At 37.1% G+C, this 24,320-nt stretch overlaps 1 protein-coding gene across 6 annotated transcripts in view; it reads left to right on the forward strand.

The window, feature by feature from the left end:
* The window catches only part of CLIP4 (CAP-Gly domain containing linker protein family member 4), an 84,725-nt gene extending 66,052 nt beyond the window's left edge, over window positions 1-18,673 (forward strand). For all 6 annotated transcript variants that reach the window (XM_031655523.1, XM_031655528.1, XM_031655525.1 and 3 more), the window contains 3 exons: window positions 3,384-3,448; window positions 10,005-10,077; window positions 16,422-18,673. In XM_031655523.1, coding sequence (XP_031511383.1) covers window positions 3,384-3,448; window positions 10,005-10,077; window positions 16,422-16,743 — 460 coding nt within the window. In that variant the 3' untranslated portion in view covers window positions 16,744-18,673. The remainder of the gene's footprint in view (window positions 1-3,383; window positions 3,449-10,004; window positions 10,078-16,421) is intronic.
* The last annotated feature ends 5,647 nt before the right edge of the window (window positions 18,674-24,320 follow it).

Below are 24,320 nucleotides of genomic sequence, written 5' to 3' on the forward strand. Positions count from 1 at the left end.
ATTTATGTTTATTTACAGAAACTTTTTGTAATTTGCAGTGGTTAATAGAGACACTAATTTTATATTAAAGACATGCTCTGATCGTGGCTCATGTCTTCTTTCAAGGGGTTAACCAACCACCTTCAGAGAGAAGGCTCATGGAAAGCTAAATTTGCTTTGCTGAGGATTTGCAATTTTAAAAACCTCCTTTATTCCTCATTTGCAAACCCTATGAGTATGTGTAGGCTATTAGAAGTGGCGTTTGGAGCTAAGAACAGTGAGAGCAGCAAGCTTAATCTGTCATGCAAACAAAAGTAAAAATGCTCTCTGATTGCTTCAGTCACATCCTAACTACATTAAATTTCCTGCCAGCAGGCACCCCATTCATTCTCCTGCAAACCTAATGGAACCAAAATGGCTTTTTCCTCTGATTTCTTTAGTTTTCAAAAATAGATAGGCAGTAGATCTTTGGGGGAAGTGAAGCTTCAAGGATTTTTATATAATATACCTCCTTGGTGTTTCTTCTTAAGATAGTATCTTTCATACCACCTCATCTGGTTTTAAAAAATAAGTTGAGCAGAAACAAAGTCCTCATAAAATTCCAGATATCATTATGTGAAATGGCTTCTCTTATGCTCTGGAAGAAGTCGGTTGGTATGCCTTTGAGTGGATGGGAAATGGGACTAATCTTTAAATGAGAGATAACATATATGGCATCATCACATTCATGAGACTAGAACTACGATCGCAATCTGGGAGTCTTGTCTGGTTTTCCCTCACAACTAGACTGTTGTGACTATCTCCTGGCAAATTGAAGTTTTTACATCCATTTCTCCCTCGGTTTCTTTTTCTTAGTGAATCATTACATATTTGTTTAGTATTAATTTCCTTCTGTGATATACTTGATGTAATTTTCTTCTTATTTATGGTGATACAGAATTTAACATACAGTGTTTTGTCGTTTATAAAGTATCTTCACTTAAATGTTGTTTCATTTGATCCTAATAAATATTGATCAGGTAAGCTGGAGAATAATAACTATCACAAATATTTGTTGAGCATTTAGTAAGTGGGTAGGCTCTGTACAGTGTACTTTAGATGCATACCTCATTAATTCCCCCAGACCCTGTGAGCTGTAAGCTATTAGGATCATTCCCATTTTGCAAATGAAGAAACAGGTTTCAAAGAGATAAGTGATTTAGCTGAAGTCATACAACTAATTAGGCAAGGAGCTGGACTCAGCCTGGGTGTGTTATTTTGTAATTTTTTTTTTTTTTGTAAGCCCTTGCTTTTAGTTGGTTTGTTCTTTTTTTTTTTTTTTGTATTTATTTTATAAATGAAGAAAAGGAAGTAGTAACTACGAATAGTGCTCATACATGCTGGGGTCTGTTTGCAGGACTCTTCATATATTAACCTGTTTACTGCTCTCCAGTAACCCTGTGGTGCAGGCACCATGTTCCATAGATGAGGAAAGTAAGTCACAAGAGGTGACGTGTGCTGTGCTCCCAGCTGGGGATTGGAACCCATGTAGTCTGGTATCAGCATGCATGCCCTTAACCATAACCCTATAATGGTTAGAAGAGCTTCAGGGACCTTCTTCAGGGCATATATCTTGTAAATAATTGGTTTGGGAGTAAAATCCATGCTGAGTCACCAGTCAGTCTTCTGTGTTCTCATGTTACTTTGGGCATATCTTCATCAAAACATTGCAGCAGTCTCTTAGAAATTTTGTCTGTCTCCTAGTCATGAGGACTGGGATTCTGCTTGTCATGTTTGATTACCCAGAGTACATAGTTTGGCATATTTTAGGCACAGTAAATATTGATCCAATCTGATTCCTGGTTCAGTGGTTTTATGCTGTAACAGCTTTTTCCCCCTCCTTTACATTGTAAAGCCACTTTCTCATGGTTTCATCTTTTCTTTCTTGCTTTGTTTCTGCAGCACACGTTTTTTACTTTTTTTTTTTTTTTGATTGCCTTCTATTTGGTTTTCTTTAAGGTGGTGCATTTAAAAGCAACCCCCTCTGCTTAAAAAAAAATAGGGCTGTCTCTAAATGAACTGCTATCTCAATCCAGCTGTCTTCCTGTCATCTTCTGATTGTCTCATTCATCATCATCAAATACTATTAAGTGTCTTTTAGCACTTATGCTGTGCTAGGCATTCTATAAGCAAATAAAACAGACATGGTCCCTGATTTTGAGGAGTTTCTAATCTGAACCAGCTTTGGAACTCTAGAAAGATACCACTGATCTTCAAAATGGAAGAATTTTAAGCCAGGGACTATCCCAGAATGTTTGCACACATTATTTTTTTCTGCTTGGATGGCTTTCTACACCCACCTACTATTGCCCAACTTTCACCTAGTTAATACCTTTTCTTTGGCTAATATATGACTCAGTCAAAACTTCTTTAGAGAAACTCTGAGAAAACTCACGAGGTTAATCACACATACAGACACACAAACACACACACACACACACACACACACTGCTCAAGTGATCTTCATTAGCATAGTGTTCACTTTCTTAGTTCTTACTATTATTAGGCACTTACTACTAATGAACTGATTACTTCTAGAATTCACTCCCTCTCAACTGTCTGTTACTGCTTCATTCAAATATCCGTCCTCTTCATAAAATCATATTCTTTGTGTCCATCAGTCTCTCATTGTGGTATGTTGTATATCATGTAAAAATGATGCCTGTGAATTGTAACGTGAAATTGCAAATATTGCAAGAGTTGCAGGATTTCTTGATGGTAATAAGATATGCTGGAGGAAGTGATTGACAAATGATGGCTTTCCAGGTTTAGGTCACTAAACAGTTGAAAGAAAATGAGCCTGTCAGGATTGACTTTTTAAAAATAAAGAATGATTTGAATATCAAAAAATGAAGGAAAACCCATCAGGAAAGTGACCTTTATGATTGTGGCTTAGAGTCAAATATAAAGTAAAAGATGTTGAATTGTATTAGTCATATAGTTTTACCAGAAAAATCACTCACACAAACTCAGCCAATGTATTTTTCTTTCAATTTAAGAATTAGTGCCTTTTTCACAGTATTAATCTAACATTTGTTAAGTTTAATATAAAATAAACATATTTTCATACTTTTAGTTTCACCTTTGAAGATGAAGTTACAAAGAAATAAATTCAGGTCCATATTTTAGGTGAATTCACTTGAATTTTTTTCTACACTAATTATCTTTGGATAGTGAGAACCTCTTCTATTTAATTATTGTTTTTCTTCCATGCCAGATGGAAGCTCATTCCTGGCTTATAATGGACACTCAATAAATATTTGTCTAATGAATGACTACAATTGGGGTGAAAAACTTAGTTGATAGCCAGTCTTAAACCTGAAAACCAGCTACTTCTAACGAGGTGTGCTTTGTTTTATTCATAGAGTAACAGATTCCCTGGATACCCTTTCAGAAATTTCTTCAAATAAACAGAATCATTCTTATCCTGGTAAGACTACACAGTTTTGTGGTCCTAATCATTATTTCTTTGCTTTCATTTATTGAAAAATTTTTATTGTGAGGTATATATGTATACAAAAGGGTCTATCAACTGTATTTGTATAGTTTGTGTAATAATAGAGCAGACATCTGTTACCTATCCCGTGGCTGAAGAAGAAGATGACCTGATCTGTAGAAGCCCCTGAGTACCTCATCATCTCATCTGCCTCCCTCTTCATATACCCCATCCTCAGGTGGAGGAGTCTTGAATTGCACATTAATTATTCCCTTGATTCTCTTTATTTTTATCACCCATATATAGATATATCAATAAATAATAAGTGTTTAGGTTTGGTTGTTTGCTATTTTGTTATTTAGCATTCCATTGAAATATTCATTCCATAATTGATGGTTATTTGGGTTATATCCTGTTTCTTTTCTATTACAAACTATATTCTTGTGCACACTTGAAGTTTCTCTAGCATTGCCAGGCATGGGATACCTATGCCCTCCACCTTCCTAGGTAATGCCTGTCTGTCTGTATTGCATACTGTATCTGCAATGAACCGGAGCCTCTGCTGCTCTTCAACTCATTAGTACTTACCTTGTTTGATTTAGAAGTCTTTGCCTATATGAAGGGCTTAAATGGTATTTCATTACGGTTTTAATTTGCGTTTTCTAGATTACAAATGAGGATGAGCCTATTTTCATGCTTATAGGCCATATGCCTTTCCTGTATTATGAAGTACCTGTTAAAGTTTCTTGCCCATTTTCAGAGGGTGGTTTGTCTTTATCTTATTAATTTGTAGGCTTCTTTGTGTATTTTGGGGACAAACATTTTGTCAATTTCATGTGTGGCAAATATCTTGCCCAGGTTGTTACTTGTCTTTTAATCTTTTTATTTATTATTTTTGGTGTCTTTAGGTTAGCAGAACTCCTTAATTTTTTGTAGTCAAAATAGCAAAACATGTTATGGTTTGCCCTTTTTGTTTTAAGAAATCTTTTCTTAAAATTGAAATTATGAAGATATTTTCTTATGTTGTTTTCTAAAAGATTTATATTTTTGTGTTTCCCATTTGTCAGTTTACTCAGAATTGATTTTGTGTGTGGTAAGGATCTAATTTCTTTCTTTCTTTTGCACGGATAACCATCTGTGAAAGAATGATTTGTATAATACCAATCCTTGAATAATTGTTGAGGTTAATTTTATGGTCCACTCTAATAGGTATGTTGTTTTAATTTGAAATTCCCTCGTGTTTTAATTTGGGATTTTCTAAAGATGTTTGATGATGTGTTGGTTGCTAGGGATGCTGTGACAAAGTACCACAGACTGGGTGGTTGAAACACAAACATTGATTTTCTCAAAATTCCGGAGGCTCTACAAGTCTGAGATCAAGGTGTTGGCAGGTTTGGTTTATTCTGAGGCCTTTCTCCATGCCTTGTAGATGGCCTTCTATCTCTGGTGTCTTCATGTGGTCTTTTTCATTGTGTGTGTGTGTGTGTCCCACTCTCCTCATCATAAAGACACTAGTCACGTTGGATTAGAGCCCGTCCATATGACCTCATTTAACTTAATTACCTCCAATTACATATGACCTCATTTTACCGTAATTATCTTCAAATATAGTCACATTCTGAAATGCCAGGAGGTTAGGACTTCAGCATATGAGTTTTTGGGGGACACAATTCAGTCTGTAACAGATGCTGACTATCTTTTCATATGTTTATGTGCCATCTCTTTTTTTGTATTTTTTATTGACATATCATAGTTGTGCATATTTTCGGGGTACATGTGATAGTTTTATGCACATATACAATGTGTAATCATTAAGTCAGGGTAATTGGGATATCTATCACCTCAAACATCGATCTTTTCTTTGTGTTGGGAATGTTATAATTCTTCTCTCCTAGCTATTTTGAAATATGCAATAAGTTATTAACTATAATTTTCCCCCTGTGCTATTGAATACTAGAACTTATCCCTTCTATTTAACTGCATGTTTGTGCCCATTAGCCAACCTCTCTTTATCCCCCTTCCCACCCACACACCCCTCCCAGCCTTTGATGTTAATCATTCCACTCTACCTTCACAAGATCCACTGTTTTAGCTCCTGCACGTGAGTGAGAACGTGTGATATTTGTCTTTCTGTGCCTGGCTTATTTCACTTAACCTCCAGTTCCATCCATGTTGCTGCAAGTGACAGGATTTCATTCTTTTTATGGTGGAATACTCTTCCACTGTGTACATATACTATATTTTTTTTCTCCATTCATCCACTGGTGGACACTTAGGTTGATTCCATATCTTGGCTGTTGGGAATCGTGCTGCAATAAACATAAGAGTGCGGCTATCTCTTCAATGTACTGATTTCCTTTCTTTTGGATATATACCAGCAGTAGAATTGCTGGATTCTATGATAGTTCTATTTTTAGTTTTTTGAAGAACCTCCATCCTGTTTTTCCATGATGGCTGTAGTACTGCTTATTCTCAACAGCGTACAACAATGTCCCAACAATGGTATGCTATATCTTTTTTGATGAAGTGCCCGTTCACATCTTTCGGTCATTTTTAAATTCTCTTTGCGATTTTCTTATTGTTCTTTGTATATTTTGAATACCAAACATGTATCAGACATGTGTTTTGCAAATATTTTCCCCCAGTCTGTGGCTTGTCTTTTCATTCTCATAACAGTGTATTTCACAGAGCAGAAGCTTTTAGTTTTAATGAAGTCCAAGTTATCAGTTTTTCATTTCATGAATTGTGCTTTGGTGTTTTATCTAAAAGTCATCATCAAACCCAAGATCACTCTGATTTTTGTCCTGTGTTATCTTCTAGGAGTTTTATAGTTTTGTGTCTTATACTTAGATCTATGATCCATTTTGAGTTAATTTTGGGGTAAGATGTGAGGTCTGTATCTAGATTTTTTTTTTTTTTTTCCGCATGAGAATGTCCAGTTGTTGGAGTATTATGTGTTGAAAAGACTGTCTTTTTTTCCATTGAATTGCCTTTGCTCGTTTTTCAAAGATCAGTTGACTAATTTATATGGGGCTGTTTCTGGGCTCTCTGTTCTGTTTCATTGATCTATTTGTCTCATCTTTTGCCAGTACCACACTGTCTTGATTACTGTAGCTTAATAGTAATTCTTCAGGTTGAGTAGTGTCAGTCCTCTGGTTTTGATCTGCTTCTTCAGTGTTGTGTTGGCTGTTCTGGGCCTTTCACCTGTGTATATACACTTCATAATCAGTTTGTTAATATCCATAAAATAACTTCCTGGGATTTTAACTGGGATTGCATTGACTATATCGATCAAGTTGGGAAGAACTGACATGTTAATATTTAGTCTTTTTACCTATGAACATGGACTGTCTCCCTATTTATATCTTCTTTGACTTCTTCCATCAGAGTTTTATAGTTTTCCTTATATAGACTTTGTACATATTTTGTTAGATTTATACCTATGTATTTAATTGTTTGGCATTAATGTAAATGGTATTGCTTTCATAATAATATATTTTTTTTATCTTATACCAGCGTTCTTTTGGTTAAGTATTTGCCTAATATATCTTTTTCTGTCCATTGACTTGTAACCTTTCTATGTTCTTGTGTTTTTAGAATATTTCTAAATGGAATATAGTTAGGTTTTTCTTTTATTATTATTACTATTATACTTTAAGTTCTAGGGTACATGTGCACAATGTGCAGGTTTGTTACATATGTATACATGTGCCATGTTGGTGTGTTGCACCCATTAACTCGTCATTTACATTAGGTATATCTCCTAATGCTATTCCTCTCCCCTCCCTGCTCCCCACAATAGGCCCCGGTGTGTGATGTTCCCCTTCCTGTGTCCAAGTGTTCTCATCGTTCAGTTCCCACCTATGAGTGAGAACATGCGGTGTTTGGTTTTCTGTTCTTGCAATAGGTTGCTGAGAATGGTGGTTTCCAGCTGCATCCATGTCCCTACAGGTTTTACTTTTTTAAAAAAGTCTGACAATCTTTCTTTTAACCTGAGAGTCTTACTCATTTGCATTTATTGTAATTACTGATATACACTGATGATATTTTTGTTATTTGTTTTCTATTCACTTTTTTGTACTTAATAAGTGATTTTTATTTCTCAACTTTATTCTGGCTATATATCCCACCCTCTGTTTTTTTTTTTTTTTTTTTTCATTCTGTTTACTCCCTCTACTTATGTAGAAGTTATAGTCTATGAAGATGCTTCTTAGTAATCACTGTAGATAATTTAGCATTAATACTTGGTAAAGTCTGAAGTTAATGATTTTTATCCTTTCTCAAATAATAGAAAATAATTAGAAACTGAGTTGTCCAGTTTATATTTTATTTCTCCTATAAATTTGACATTATTGTAGTAGTTTTATATTGTAACATTACTCTCATATTTCCCAGTATCTTTACTCATTAGTCTCATATTTCCCAGTATTTTTACTCATTAACCTTCAAAATTTCTACTTGGGATCATTTTTAAAATTTCATGTATATTCTTTAAAATTTCTTTTAGAAAGGGTCTATTGGGTAGCAAAGTCTTTGTTTTTTGTCTTTTCCAATGATAATTTTACTCGGTGTAGAATTTTAGGTTGAAAGATATTTTCCCCTTGCATATTGACAGTATCGTGCTGTTTTTTGGCTTCTGTCATTGTTGATGAGACGTCATCTGTGAGTCTAACTAATTCATATTAGTCGTTTCACTATGATATGTCTAGGTAGAGATTCCTTTTTGTTTATCCTTTTTGTTTGGCATTATGGATTTTTCTGTATCTGGGAGTTGATCAATTATTTACAATTCTTATAATTTTAAAATAGTTTCTCCTTTATTATCTTTCTTAGCTCCTTCTGAAACTCTGTTTAGCAGTATGTTGGACCTTCTCATTTTCTTTCCTATGCTGTCTCATATTTCTCACGACTTGTCACTCTAGACTATATTTTGGATATCTTCAGACCCATCACTCTGTTTCCTGATTCTCTCTTCAGCTATGTTTATTCTGCTGCTTAATCCAGCCATAAAGTTTTAAAATTATAAAGATTGTCTTTTTTTTTCTTTTTTCAAATCTGCTTGTGACTTACCATTGCAATTCTTTCCCCATATTTTCAAATTTTTCTTTTATGTCTTTAAATATTTAAAGTATTATCTTTTATTTTGTGTTAAATAATTCAGTATCTAAAGCCTTTGTGAGTCGGATTCTGCCATCTGTTTCTGTTGAGACTAACTTATGGTTTGCCTTCTTTCCTTGTGAGTTTTGTAATTTATTCTTGTGAGATGCTTGTTTTACTCAGAATTTTATATATAAAAATTCTTTGAGGCCTGCATAGATGCCTCCAGACAAGATTATATCTACCTGTGCCAGTTGCCTGGAGGCACTGCCAACCTGGGACACTTTAATTTATAGTCTCTGCAACATATTTTTGCAGATAACATGAATTTCATTCATGGTAACAAATTCTGAGGGGAGAAAATTTTGTCTCTTACTGAGGATTAAGGTTGACATAAGTGACTTTCCTTTGTCTTAATCTGAATGGTGTTTCGTTTTGTTTCTCATTTCACCTTGCACTGAGAGTGAGCTGTTTGGGATCCTCACTTTAACCAAGAATTTTTTGTGAGACTCCATTTGGAGGCCCTAGGCTTTATTTCCTTCCCTGTCTCCTGTGCAGCCAGTAAGGTGAAAGCCCAGGTCCTCTGGAATTCAGTGGAAAGCCTGCTGGTATAAGATGGTCAATTACTTTGGTGGTTGGGGGACTCTGATGGTTTCTCTTTTTTGTTTTCAGCCTCTTTGAAATTGTGCCTTTTGTGTCAGCTCGATAGTATTTTTTTTTAACAATTACAGTTTTAAACTAAAATTGTGTCAATCAAAAGATTCATTTAGCACATCTGGTCTGCCATAACTGGCCAGGCTGGAAATCTTGTTTCTTTTTAAAAACATCTTTTTAAAAATTTACCTCTTGTGAAGTGTTTTTGTTTCTGTTGTATTATTTGGAGATGCCAACAATCAAAAGCTCTGAAGTTAATTGTTCAGTGTTTTATGAATGATTGTATCTTTAAACCATTTTATCTTTTTCTTTTTTGTATGATTATCAAGATTGTCATATTTGATAGTAAAAATAATTAGCTTTATAAATCTGTAATTCAATTTTATTTGATTTTTAAGAAATCTTATAATGAAATTCTCCAAATGTAATGTCATGCTCTTCGCTTATTCATCTATGCGTATAGTTTGATCATGAAGGTAAAGATGAAAATTTGTTAAGAAATCTAAACTACCATTATATTCTGTATACTTACCTTCTCTGTTTTCTTTTCTTTTTTAATGAGATAGGATCTCACTCTATTGCCCAGGCTGGTCTTGAACTCCTGAGTTCAAGCAGTCTTCCCACTTGGCTTCCCAAAGTGCTAGGATTACAGGTGTGAGCCACCGTGCCGGCCTGCTTTCTGTTTTGAAAGAAACATTTAATATAATAGAACATCTATAGAAGAAGTGATAAAATATCATTTTAAATACGAACTGAAAGCTTATATTTTTCTTCTTCTAACCCCAACTTTCATATTTAGGTTTTAGGAGAAGTTTCAGCACAACTTCTGCTTCTTCCCAAAAGGAGATTAACAGAAGAAATGCTTTTGCCAAGTAAGTATTAAGAAGATTTAGAAAAACGCCTTTCAAGATGAACATGATGGGATTCTGTGAAGAAAGAAAAGTGGAGTGCTGTATCTTTTGCATCGCTTGGTAGAGTTTTAACACGTAGGAGAAAAGGTGTGATGAGTGTATTGAGAAGAGTTCTTCCTCCCTCCTTTGCAAGCGCAATTAAAAATGTCATCAGTGACTAAAACTAGTGCACTGCATATATTTTATCTTCGTAGAGGTTAGAACTGTTAATAAAAGTTAGAGGAATTTACATATTGTCTTTTCATTAAGTAGGGCGGATTGCTTTTAAACTCTCCTTAAGTAATCGGAGATTTGATTTAATATTGCCAGTGATACATGAAAGAAATGTAAGGTGTAATCTTACCAGTTATTTTGAAAAATGCTCCCAATTCCTCTTAAGAGTATATTGCTCACAAAAGCCTTTTGTTGTTTTGTTTTGTTGTAGAGAGAATGCCCTTTGCTCTTTTTCATTTTTGTTCATCTCCCCCAGACCCACTTTACTACTCCCCAGTGGTTTTCTGAAGCTTTTTCACTTTAGAGCAATATGAGGCTCTTCCAGACTGATTGGGTTTAGAGGTTCTTTTTTTAAAATGCTGCCAGTTAATCTATGAATAATACCCTGGGGGAAAAGGCTTAGCTGCTTAGGGAAGTACACATGCTTGCTTAAGTAGTGGGACCCTAGCAGCCACCAGAAATTAGAGCCCAAAGGCTAGAACTTGATGTCCCACCGGGGACAGGCAGGTCATTTGTTTACCTTCTGGCATGAAGGTATTGGCAAGCTTCGCAGAGGTCTGAAATTTCACAGGAGAAGCCTGGCTGGTCCTAAGGACTCTTAGGTACTGTTGAGAGGGTTGGGTGGGGCTGTTTTTCTCCCTTCCTCAAAACCATCACCAATTTTGAGAATTTTGAAATTGGTCTTCTTGCTTGAGTAGCTGAAAGAGTTTAAGGGCAGTCAGTTTATGCTCCCAGTTTATTGAAGATATTCAAGAGTTCCTAGGCAGAATGGAAGAAGCTGCTAAGAAGAAACAACCAGGAAATAAAGGATTCTGAAGGGAGAGAGGAATCCAAATCAGTGTCGAGATGCTGGTGAGTGGAAGAACATGATACAGAGAAGCAAGGGAAGGAGAAAACAATCTGAGCCCTGGGAATTATGCAGCAGGTATGGTTATACACAAGGCGCTCTGCAGACGTGAGGTGGAAATATCAGTACTTCCCTGTTTTCTGTAAAACTAAAAAAGCTTTAGTAATATTTATACAGGTTAACACTAGTACCTTAAAAATATACTTTTATTGAGCATAGAGAATAAACTTTTTTTTTTTTTTTTTTTTGTGAGATGGAGTCTCACTCTGTTGCCCAGGCTGGAGTGTGGTGGTGCGATCTCGGCTCACTGCAAACTCCACCTCCCAGGTTCACACCATTCTCCTGCCTCAGTCTCCCGACTACAGGTGCCCTGCCACCATGCCCTGCTAATTTTTTTTTTTTTTTAAGTGGAGACGAGTTTTCATCGTGTTAGCCAGGATGGTCTCGATCTCTTGACCTGGTGATCCACCCACCTTGGCCTCCCAAAGTGCTGGGATTATAGGCGTGAGCCACCACACCTGGCCGAGAGTAAACTTTTTACGTTATTTATTTATCTGTTTTTACTCATAATGTGTGCAACCAAAATGTTTGGTGATCATTGTTCTCAGGAACAAAAGAAAGGGTTTCAGGTGCTGGCAGGCACTAGGACATTTGTCCCTGCTCTTAGGGGTGAGGGAAACAGGGCAGTGCTCGATGGCCTTCTGCTAAGGGGCCAGAGTTGATTGCGTGTTGTGCTGTTGTTAACCTGGAGATGTGGTGCGTTCTGAGGCACATGTGTTGAGAAAGTGCGTTTCTTGAGATTCATCCAACTCTGCTCCATTTCCTAGCTTATTTGTATGGAAATAAATGATACTTTGAGAAGAAATGTGGAGAATCGAGTCAGAGATGATGGACGTTCTTGGGTAGAAACCTGAAGGTCTTGGAGGACACATGTGGCCCCTACGAGTGAAAGCAAGCTGGGAGAGGGGAAGGAACAGTCCCCCCATGCCCTTTCTGTGAGAAAACAAGATTTTTCTAGATCATGTACAGAAATGGTAGTGAGGAATATGTTTCATCCTGAGGAAGACATGGCAGAAAGGGGGAGGGAAGCAGCTCTGTCTTCAGAACACTGTATGTCCAGTGCCAAGAATTAGCTTGAGATTTTACCACACAGGTAAAATCAGGTCACAGGGACCTGATAGGCATGAGGCATCCATTCTCCTTCACTCTGCGGATGTCTCCATCCCGCCTGGGATCTGTCTCCAGTCCCATCGTTACTAACTCGCTTCAGCTCTTCTCCATGTTATCAGCAGGGCTTGCTCAAAGATTCTCACTGGGTCCTGTCTGTGGAATCTGGCTCACTGGCATGGTTTGGTCAGCCCAAATTTGATTGTGTTTAGGGGGAACTCGTATGATCCTGTCTGCCACAGGTCTGGCCTCTCACATCATGTGCTTGGGTTTGTTTTCTACCTGTCCCTTAAAGCTTTCGAATTCTCAAACACAGAATGAAGTCCAGTTTCACTGGCCCAGCATACAGAGACCTATATGATTGGCTCCTGTGTTTCCCTGACTTTTGTTTCACGGTAGTATCCTCACAGGTGATTGCAGTTCTCTAAACTGTATGCATTTCAGGAATATAAAAAGTAACATATATTTTGGCCAGGCACAGTGGCTCATGCCTATAATCTCAACACTTTGGGAGGCCGAGGCGGGAGGATCACTTGAGGTCAGGAGATCGAGATAATCTTGGCCAACATGGTGAAAGCCCGTGTCTGTTAAACTACAAAAAATTAGCTGGGTGTGGTGGCTTGCACCTGTAGTCCCAGCTGCTCAGGAGGCTGAGGCAGGGGAATCGCTTGAACCCGGGAGGCGGGGGTTTCAGTGAGCCAAGATCACACCACTGCCCTCTATCCTGGCAACAGAGCAAGACTCCGTCTCAAAAAAAAAAAAAGAAAAGTACAAAAATTAGCTGGGCATAGTGGCAGGCACCTGTAGTCCCAGCTACTTGGGATGCTGAGGCAGATCACTTGAACCTGGGGGGTGGAGGTTGCAGTGAGCCTAGATTGCTCCACTGCACTCCAGCCTGGGTGACAGAGCAAGATTCTGTTTCAAAAAACAAAAAAAAGTAATATATATATTTTTCTCAGACGACAATCTCTGCATTTCCTTTTCTGTGTGCTTATCTTTCAAGCTGGCAGAAATGTCATTTCCCCACTAACGTGTCTTTCCTGAGGCTTTAAGGGAGAAGAGACGTCTTCCTCTTCTGTGCTGTATACAGTCTTTATTATAGTATTTATAACATTTTACTGACTATTATGTACAAATACCTAGAACGTAGCCCCATGCCTGCCATTTCATAGGTGGCCAATACATGTTTTTGAATGAGTAAATGGAGCTCTCAAACATACCGCAATTCTAAGTGTCTCAATTCTCTGGCTTTTGAGCTTTGACATACCTTGAATCAGATAAATCATTCTTACTAGAATGTGAAGTGTTTACCCAAGCCATTAATTTTTGGTTTAGATGTTGAATCCATTATTTGCTTGTTTCTTTAAAAGCTTTTTTGATTATGAAAGTTGTATAATATTTGAAAAATTAAGAAAAACCAAATGTAAAAAGGTCATCTGTAATGTTGATATCTAGATGAGATTATCACTGTTAGCATTTGGTATATACTTTTCCAATTGTTTTCCTAATGCATGTGTCTGATTTTTTTTTTTTTTTTTTTTGAGAGGGAGTTTCACTCTTGTCGCCCCAGCTGGAGTGCAATGATGTGATCTTGGTCACTGCAACCTCCGCCTCCTGGGTTCAAGTGATTCTCCTGCCTCAGCCTCCCAGGTAGCTGGGATTACAGGCCCGTGCCACCATGCCTAGCTAATTTTTTGTATTTTTAGTAGAAATGGGGTTTCACCATGTTAGCCAGGCTGGTCTCGAATTCCTGACCTCAGGTGATCCACCTGCCTCGGCCTCCCAAAATTCTAGGATTACAGGTGTGCACCACCGTGCCCGACCATGTGTCTGAATTTTTAAGCAAAGGGAAATGAATCATATTCCATATACCCATTTCAAAGCTTTCCCCCTGTATGTCGTGCTCATATTCCCATATTCTTTAATAGCTTCCTTCCGCGTTACTTTAGCAATGTTTTTAAAGACTGTGCCGTGATATGAAAACATTTTTATGTTTTTTTTCATTAATTTTTTTGAGCCTCAGATTCTTCTTCCGTTATAAGGAGGTAATAATCCCCTCTTCACTGGTTTGGGTGAGATCAAAAGAGATAACGTATGTGAAGTGTTAGGTACCTACTGAGTGTTCAGGAAGTGATAGCTCTTGTCATTATTCATGTGAAAATTACAGTAATTTTGTCAGGTTACAAAAATCCATTTGGGGAGAATTAACCTATATACGTTTCTATTTAGTAACAGAGCTCCTTCATGTGTGTTTTTCAGTAAAGATTTATGCTTTTTCTTACAGGTATTACATGTTTCTTCAGTAAATTTATTATTGTATTTGTGCATTTGACATGTAAATAATTTAAGACTATTTTTTAATTAGAATTCTATCACGTACTTGCAGATGTGGCTTAGAATAAATCTCTGAGCCTCAGTTTTCCTATCCGTTAAAATTAGTCATCTTCATTTCTTGCAGGGTGGTTAATAGGAGCAAATGAGACATTGTATGTGACAGTGTATTAAAAATATAGAAAGTGAAATGAAATATGAAATAAGAGCCAGATTCTGTTCACAACAAGCTCCTGTGTAGTTTTAGTAACAGGTTCTGTGTTGAATCTCCTGTGGGGTAGGGAGAAGGGTTTCTTTTGGAGGGGAGGTGGCATGGGATAGAGGATGGAAGGCTCCAGGTAGTTTTGGTGGTTTCTTTCTGGCCGTTTTGGAAGGTCTCAGCCCAGGGGGCAACAAGACCCTGGTCATGTTTCTGTTGTGGGTGAATATCAGGGTCAGTTACTTCCAGTGGACAGTGCAGGCAGCTCTGGGGCAATATGGCCTTGAGGCCTTGGGTGAGTGCTCTGGGGAGTCCCATGCCTCATTATCAGGTTGTGGTGGTGGTGAGTGCTAGGAGACGTTCTAGCACGTTGTAAGGAATGTTATGTTGTAGGGAGAAGGAGAGGCAGCTGCTCAAGGCACTTCAGACCCTCATTAGTGTTAGTGGCCCGGAGGGTGCTAAACCTTTAACCGTAACTGGAGTTTATACATAGAACATATATGCATATATGTATAGATATTTCCAAAGTTGTAGATTTACAGTTTTTGAAATTTGTTTTCATATGAAAAAATATTTTTTTCGAGTGAACAAAAAATAAATTTACTACACTATCAAAATACTAGATTCTTTTCTTTTTGCTTTATTTGATAATATTGATAGCAATTAAAACAGCGAAAATACTAGATTCTTTTTGCTTTATTTGATAATACTGGTAGAAATTAATTAGGTATAAGTGTATTTTTTCTAATTGCTATTTTACTGAAAGCATATATCTGTATATGTGTGTGTACATACACATATATATGTGTACACACACACATATATAGGGCAAATGAAATCTTAAATCCAGAATAGGGTAGTCTTAAAATAGCGCAAAGACAAAAACTTTTAAAATGTTAAACAAAGGTACAGTTGAACTTTGAGTAATGAGTGCGGGCATTTAGGAGTGCCATCCCCTGCTTGCCTGCACAGTTGAAAATCAGTGTATATCTTTTGACTCTCCCAGAACTTAACTACTGATAGCCTACTGTTGACTAGAAGCCTTACCTATAACATAAACAGCTGATTAATACATATTTTGTATGTTACATGTAGTATGTACTGTATTCTTACAATAAAGTAAGAAAAAAATGTTAAAGTCATAAGGAAAATATATTTACTATACCTTCAGTAGAAGCAGATCATCATAAAGATCTTCATCTTCATTGTCCTCACTTTGTGCAGCCTGAGGAGGAGGAGGAGGAGGAAGAGAAGGGGTTGGTCTTGCTGTCCTGGGTGGCCGGGGCAGAAGAAACTCCGTGTATACGTGGACCCACATACTTCAAATCTGTGCAGTTCATGGGTCAACTGCATATTTTAAAACTGCTATTTAAGATTTGAAAATCAAGTTGTGACCATAAAGTATTCTCTTTTGGGAACTGAATGAATGAATTCTGCATCTGGCAGTGGAAATGATATCAGGAAATGATGGCTGTCTTCATTCTTTATGTGAAAATCACAGTAATCTTCAGCACTAAAGAATTTTCCCCACTTTTCCCTTCCGCACAGATCGAAAGCTGCTTTGCGTCGCAGTTGGAGCAGCACTCCCCCTGCAGGCGGCATTGAAGGGAGCGTGAAGCTGCACGAGGGGTCTCAGGTCCTGCTCACGAGCTCTAACGAGATGGGTACTGTTAGGTACGTGGGCCCCACTGACTTTGCTTCAGGTATCTGGCTTGGACTTGAGCTCCGAAGCGCTAAGGGAAAAAATGATGGGTCAGTGGGCGACAAGCGCTATTTCACCTGTAAGCCGAACCATGGAGTCTTAGTTCGACCGAGTAGAGTGACTTATCGGGGAATTAATGGGTCCAAGCTTGTGGATGAGAATTGTTGAGTTAAGCTTCTAATATATTAAATAAGCTCGAATATATATATATATATATATATATAAATAAAGAGTCCATGGTAAATGGTTTACTTTATTTAGCCATGTTTAAATTTTGAAAATATAGTTATCTTCTTAAAAACCATTATAACAATTCAGAGAGAGTTCTTTACAAAGCCATGAATATGAACTCTGGGGAATCATGGTTCTTTTAAAGCAATTTTCAAAATAAGTACCGATTAAAGCTTTAGGTCCCAAGAAAATTCTGGGACTCAGGAAGAAAAAGTGCCATCAGGTGACCAGCTGTTGCATTTCTTTGCTTATTCTGTTTTCGTTTTGCACAAACCTATTGGATTTTTCTTAGCGCCATAATTGCGAAGGGTTTCTCTAGCTTTGGTTACGAATAATGTTCACATGACCTTTTTTTTTGGTCAAGCATTTTTGGAATTTTTCTTTCTTTCTGTGCTTTATTACTAATAAGTCCAATAAGTGAATAGTAACTAGATGACTAGTATGTATTTTTATATTTTGGTAAAATTATTTGCCCTTTCAGAAATGCCTCGTCTAAAGATACATGATAATTTTGGGGTTGGAAGGGGCCTCAGAGCCTCTCCAGCTCTGCTTCTTGTCCATTGCCAAATACCGAAGTGGAAGCCCGTCTTACCTGGGGTCACTAACTGGTTGGTTAACTGAGCTAAGAGTAGAATGTGGGTCTCCTCACTTGTGGCCCAGTGCTCTTTCCTCTATACAAAATGTCTAATCTCAGATTTTTCTTCTGCTGCTTGACTGCTTCATCTGGATGAACTACAAAAACCCATGATTAAGGTTTATGAATTCAAGTGGTAATTAGATTTTTTTGCACAAACTTACTTAACTTCCTTATTGGATATGTTTGTAACACATAAACACGAAGCACTTTTAAAACATGATGCACTTTTATCTTTGTGAAGAATTTACCGTCCTTTCCTCCTGAGATATGAGAAACATTTTAAAAAACGTATTTAACAGAAGAGAGCAAATAAAGATATATTAGGAGGGATGTATTAGTTATTTACTTAAATGTTTATAATATCTGGATTTTTTTTTGTTTTATTACTCATAGAACTGGTGTTGGGTTTGCTGTTTTTATTTCTCAAATTGTTGCAGAGTTCAGCCTGTTACAAAGCTACAGAACTGTACTGTTTTTATTTTTCTTCTTGAGCACATGTTAACAAACTAAGCTTCATATTAGAGTGATGTCATAATGTAAAATGTTTGCATTGTGGTTACATATTGAAGTTAATGTCCTGTCTGTGTAAAGATTCATCTTTTATTGTGAATATTTAGACTTTACCACAGAAATATTGGAACAGTTTGCTTTATAAGATTAAAAAGTATCCTTCAGAATGGAGCTTGCCTTGTGCTTAGAAATAATATGTTGAACTATTTTGCAATATACTATTTTAAATCTAAATTCTGTCACTTCGCTGCCTTTTTAAAATAGTGTGGTGTTTCAAATATTGCTAGAGCTATTTTCCTGAAATACATTTGCAAAATAAGGCTGCTTTGTAATCAAGGAATATTTTTATTGATTGAAGGAAATGACTGTACTGCGATTCAAAAGTAAACTTATTTTATTATACAGATTATTTCTTAAAAACTCTATTTATACCTTAACATGAAATCCATGACCACACCAAACTTGGTTATTCATAATTTTTCCTGTTAAATATAAAACACTATAAGTTAAAAACAGTAATGCCAACGTTGAATTTATTTTTGAGGTCAAAGAACCAGTTCTCTTTATATTTAGATGAGGATTATTAAGTCCATATAACATGTATGTTTACATATATTATACATGCAAATTAGGTGTTTTCATTTGTGTTTTGCTTATGAAATGTCATTTAAAGTTCAATTCTTGAGCATCAATAAAAAGGGAAGCTGTGTGGTTTTGGAATGGTATCTTGTCATTTACCCTATTTGCAACTCTCCTTTTTCTCAGTAACTCAGGGTACATATGCTTTGAACTTTTTCCTCATGGTAATGGCTTGGGTTTGTCCTATCCCTATAAAGAATATTAAAAAGTATCATGCTTTCTACTCAACAATGTATGTTCATAGCCACCCTCCTATTATTGTTTTGATGAATAGTGAGTCATTTAAGAAAAGAATACATTTCTACAGTTAGGATTTCACTTGTTTATTTAGTGTAGGATGGAACACTTTGAATTTAGAAAATAGAAATAACTGCCTTTTACTAAACTTTGTTTTTATATTTTGTTTTATATTTACGGTGATTTTGAGGGAATATTTTTAAGTATGTAAGAATGGTGAGATACAGCTGTTTGCTGACTGAACCGTGGTGTTGTAATCTTGGTGTGAGTCTCTGGCACCTCCTCCCAAGAGCTCCTTGTTCCCCTCTCATGTTTTAATTATCTCTTTAGCATTTGGTCATGCTTACTACTGATTACAGCTTCTTGCTTATTATTTCTTTCTTCCTTCACTAGATTGAGGAGTGGATTTTTGACTGTTTTGTTCACCACTTTATCCCCAACACCTAGAATAATACTTGATACCTAGTAGATGTGCGGTTTTGTTGCGTGAACAAAGGCAGTAAAGGCCACTGATTGTTGGAAATATGCTATCTAGCTAGCTAGCTTCAGACAAGGGGCCTTGTGAGACTAGGCCACAGAACAGGTAAATTTTCTTAGACATGGAAGGAAGGAGGACAAGAAAAGTTTGAATCCAGGAGCCCCGAACTTACCCCTGAAGAGTGTCGTGTAAGAGACAACAGATGCTGAGTGGTGCAGCAGTAGGGAATGGGGAGGAAAGACACAGCAGGACCAACTGGGTCAGCTCCCTTTCCCTTCTGCCTGGTGCTAACTTTCAATTCCTATTTTAATATGATGGTAATGTACAGAACGTGAAAATACGTGTGGTCTAATGTGGAGAGAATGAACTGGATCATACCCAAGTGGGGATAACGTTGATCTCCAGTATTTTATTTTCATATATATATATATTTATAAATATATATATATATATATTTTTGAGTCGGGGTCTCAGTCTGTCACCCAGGCTGGAATGCCATGGTGCGATCTTGGCTCACCGCGACCTCTGCCTCCTGGGTTCAAGCGATTCTCCTGCCTCAGCCTCCCGAGTAGCTGGGATTACACAGGCACCCACCACCATGCCCAGCTAAATTTTTTGTACTTTTAGTAGAGACAGGGTTTCCCCATGTTGGCCAGGCTGGTCTCAAACTCCAGACCTCAGGTGATCCACCTGCCTTGGCCTGCCAAAGTGCTGGGATTACAGGCCTGATCCACCATGCCTGCCTGTGTTAGATATTTTTATTTCAGAGTTTTATTTTGAGGCTACCTATTTAGAATGTGTGATAATATTATTTAAACCACATCAACCAATGGCTAGAAGCCTATTGTGTTAAAATCATTCTTAATTGAGAAATAGTTCTAGTAATTTTAACTACTTATCAGATGGATATTTATCAAAATAACAAATGACTGAATGACTCAGAGACATATAATATCCATTGCCACATTGCAAGCCAATAGAAGAATTAATTTTTTATTTTTTTCATGCCCTTTGCTTCTCTACACTTATTTATAATACAAATACAGTGGTTAATACAAAACTCACGTTATCATGTATATTTTTAGTAATTGTTTAGTATCCCTTGGTACATAGGCCTTATTTACAAACAGTGTCACATATGCTGTTTGAATATAAAATAAGCATTCCTGATGAAGTTTATGTATAGGATGAACAAGTTAAACTTGCAGGACATGTTAAGATTGTATTATAAGCGGAATATGATGCTTTTGCTTAGGCAAAAAGATGTTCTATCATACTTTTTTTGCTAATGCTTCTTTTTATGAGAGGAAGTCTACATGGTGGAATTCGAGTAGACGGGCACATATTACTGACATTAATATCCTTTCATTATGTGTGGTCAAATGAAACTTTGTTTTATAGCTCTCTGTTGAGAGCAGCATCAAGGTGTAGGAGAAGCGTTTTCCTTTTATCTTTTTAGAATGTCTTCCAATGATTAGAATGTTCATGACGATAAATCAGCAGCAAATTTCATCATACTATACCTTTCAAATAGGGCAAGTGTAGTGGTCATGGTGGTGCTGAGAAGGGGCAGGGCATTCTGAATTATTAAAGATATTTCAGGTGTTTAAATTGAGGCTGTTAGCTGAAAACATAATCTGTTCCCAAGGATCACTGGTGTCATTTTTTAAATGCTCATAAATCTGGTTTAAGTTCGGCTCTAAAATCCCTGATGAACCCAGATATGTGAGTTTGTTGCCACCGTAGCCCCAATAGACTCCTGCGTCAGGAGGAATTTGGTCTCAGGATTAGATATTTAGTCAGAGTTGTTTCAACTGGCTACATAAAATCCAATTGGGATCAACTGAACTCAGCAAGCTAACTATCCTGTACTGAATTTGAATTTTAGGCATTTCTAAAGCATAGAAGGTTTAATCATCCAAGTGCTCTGTTCTTGGCCTGTGTCCATCTGAGGGAGGTTAAGTTCTTTCAGTTCCAGCCCTTCATGACTTTATTCCAAGTAGACAGACTTAACCTTATTGAAGACTGAACTAATTATTATTTTTCACATAACAAATCAAATCAGACCGACATGGAGATGAATCATATTACGATTATATGCACAGCTTCAAGCCATGGTTTTTGTTCTTTTCTCTAGTATGACTTCTGAGATTCAGCTTGAAACTCAGTCAACAGTGTTAATGACGTTGGCTGCCCCTGACAGTTCTTCTTGTTGTGAAGGGTGGGTGTTACTATCCAGTATCTTTGGGGGAAAAAAACCCCTAAAATGGATTTTTAAATGAATTTTAATAGTCATAAAAAGTCTAATATTGATGGCAAGGGGAAGTGGATTTTGCATTACAGACAATATAGAGCATTACAGAGCAGAAGAATAAAGCGAAAAATTATAGTTGCCTTTATTGAACCTGCTAATACAAATGGCTTTCTAATAAGAATTCCAGTACATTACACATATCAGTGAAAATATTGTACTTTTTTCAGATGATATTTTCTCTTACTTGAAGGGAATAGAGCTTAGGGAATTAAGAAATAGCATGAGATTCTTGAGGCCTCACTTTACACCCCCCGGTGTGTAACAGAGGAAAATCCAATGTAATTTTCTGCTTTAGTTTCTTATCCTTTATAAAACATCACCAGCTGTTTCCTGGTGCATACTTGAGGAAAAAGAATTTCTATCTTGAAAATTATTTCTTCTGAGAACTGTGAAATACTATATAAATATTACTTTGAGAATAATGCGAGAAGATTTAAATTGTTTCTTTTCTCAACTATTAGATGCAGTAAAATGTAGGAAATTTGCCCACAGTCTTCACAATCTTATCTTGGTGGGATGTTGGAATTGGCTATCTTTTTGGATTCCCTGTTTCTAGGGATCCATTATAAAACTATATGGTTCACAACAGGTTTCCAAAAATTGCCATCCAATGGCAGTGGATATCTGTATGAGCCTGAAAAGAGGGGTTCTGTCCAATTCTATGGTGATTGTGAGAGAGGACTCCTGTTCTTAATGAATTGCTCATCATAATGGCACTTGGATGCAGTTATTGAGGAGCATCAGAATCCACAGGCACCTCCTGCTCTCAAACACCTGACTTGCTGTAGGCTTTGCCACCTCACTTTGGGAATGGGCACCATATGGGTTGGCTGTGTTCCCACCCAAATCTCATCTTGAATTGTGGCTTCTATCATCCCCGTATGTCATGGGAGGGACCTGGTAGGAGGTAATTAAATCATGGGGGTGGGTTTTTCCCATGCTGTTCTCATGATAGTGAATGAGTCTCATGAGATCTGATAGTTTTATAAAGGGCAGTTCCCCTGCACACGCTCTCTTGCCTGCTACCATGTAAGACATGCCTTTGGTCCTCCTTTGCCTTCCACCATGATTGTGAGGCCTCCCCAGCCATGTGGAACTGTGAGTCCATCAAACCTCTTTTTCTTTATAAATTACCCAGTCTTGGGTATGTCTTTATCAGCAGTGTGAGAACAGACTAATATAGGCACTGAGAGGTGCAAATTGTCAACTGACAAAAAGAAAGTGCATCAGATATACCACCAAATATTGGTGTGATAAAAGGTAAGTTTTATGGTTTTACTTTGCTAATAAGGTTGCCATTATAGCAAATGTAATGACAGAGAAATAAGTGGTGTGTCACTGAAAGCATGAAAGTTATTAAATGGACATGACTCATAGTTCTGCCGGCTTTGCTTCTTTCTGGAAATCATCCCTGATTAATCTCGTTTTGCTATGGTAAGGATTTGATGATTTGTTAAAGAGATCTTTGAATAGAAAGATCTTTGAATAAACAGGACTGATACTAAACTCTCTGGTCTACTTCTATATAAAGATTACATATAATTTGTCTCATTGGGATAAGAGTCAAGGTCAAGGACACATGCACACACCAGTCATGCTCCACTGATTATGGCTGGGTGCTGGAATTTACCTTACACAGGTGAAGTCTTACAGAATCACAGACTTCACAGTTAGAAGGGGCCTTTGAGACCATATATATATATATATATATATATATATATATATATATATATATATATATATATTTTTTTTTTTTTTAGATGTGAATCTTGCACTGTCACCCAGGCTGGAGTGCAATGACATGATCTCCGCTCACTGCAACCTCCGCCTCCTGGGTTCAAGCAATTCTCCTGCCTCACCCTCCCGAGTAGCTGGGATTACAGGCACCTGCCACCATGCTCAGCTAATTTTTTGTATTTTTAGTACAGACGGGGTTTCACTATGTTGGCCAGGCTTGTCTTGAACTACTGACCTCATTTTTTAAATAAGAAAATGAGTTTCAGTAACTTGCTTGAGTCAGGGAGGTAGGTAATTGCAGTCTAGTAGTGGTAACTCTCTTCACTCCTGCCCGGTCTGCTTGCTGTTTTCTCAAGTAACTGATGAATGCTAAACCATCCAAGATGATATAATCATCTGAAGTTTTATCAATCTGATGTTCATCTATGTTAGCAAATAACCTCTTCTAATATGTAAATATTCTAGGGAGAAATACTATCCTAGCTGCTAAGGTTTCGATGTGAGTTCATTTAATAAGACTGTCTTTCACCTAACACCAGCTGAAATGAACATTGAGTGTGGAGGAAGAATAACTGCGGGTTAGTTCTCACAAGGAGGCAATAAGTCTTAGGAAATTGATGGGATGGGGAGAGAGCCTGAGGATGTCAAGAAGAGGGATATAAGAAATGAACATGTGAAGGCACTAAAGCCTAATTTTGGTACTTGTGCTTTTTCTGAGGTTAGACTTGTAGTGCCATTTTTCCACATGAAGGGTAACACACTTGTTTTACACTTACTGAATGCTGAAGAGAGGAAGGTGGTTCCTGCAGTTTTGTGGTCACAGTGCATGCAACTTCCTGTCCCCCCCCACCCCTCATGTAGTAGTTTGTTCTTACCAAGGTTTTCAAATATTTTAGAGTTGTCAGGCTACAGTTGAAAAATGTTTTGCACTACTTGAGTAGTGCATAAAAAATTAAACACCC

Source organism: Papio anubis, chromosome 14, assembly GCF_008728515.1.
Source record: "Papio anubis isolate 15944 chromosome 14, Panubis1.0, whole genome shotgun sequence".
Taxonomy (NCBI): domain Eukaryota; kingdom Metazoa; phylum Chordata; class Mammalia; order Primates; family Cercopithecidae; genus Papio; species Papio anubis.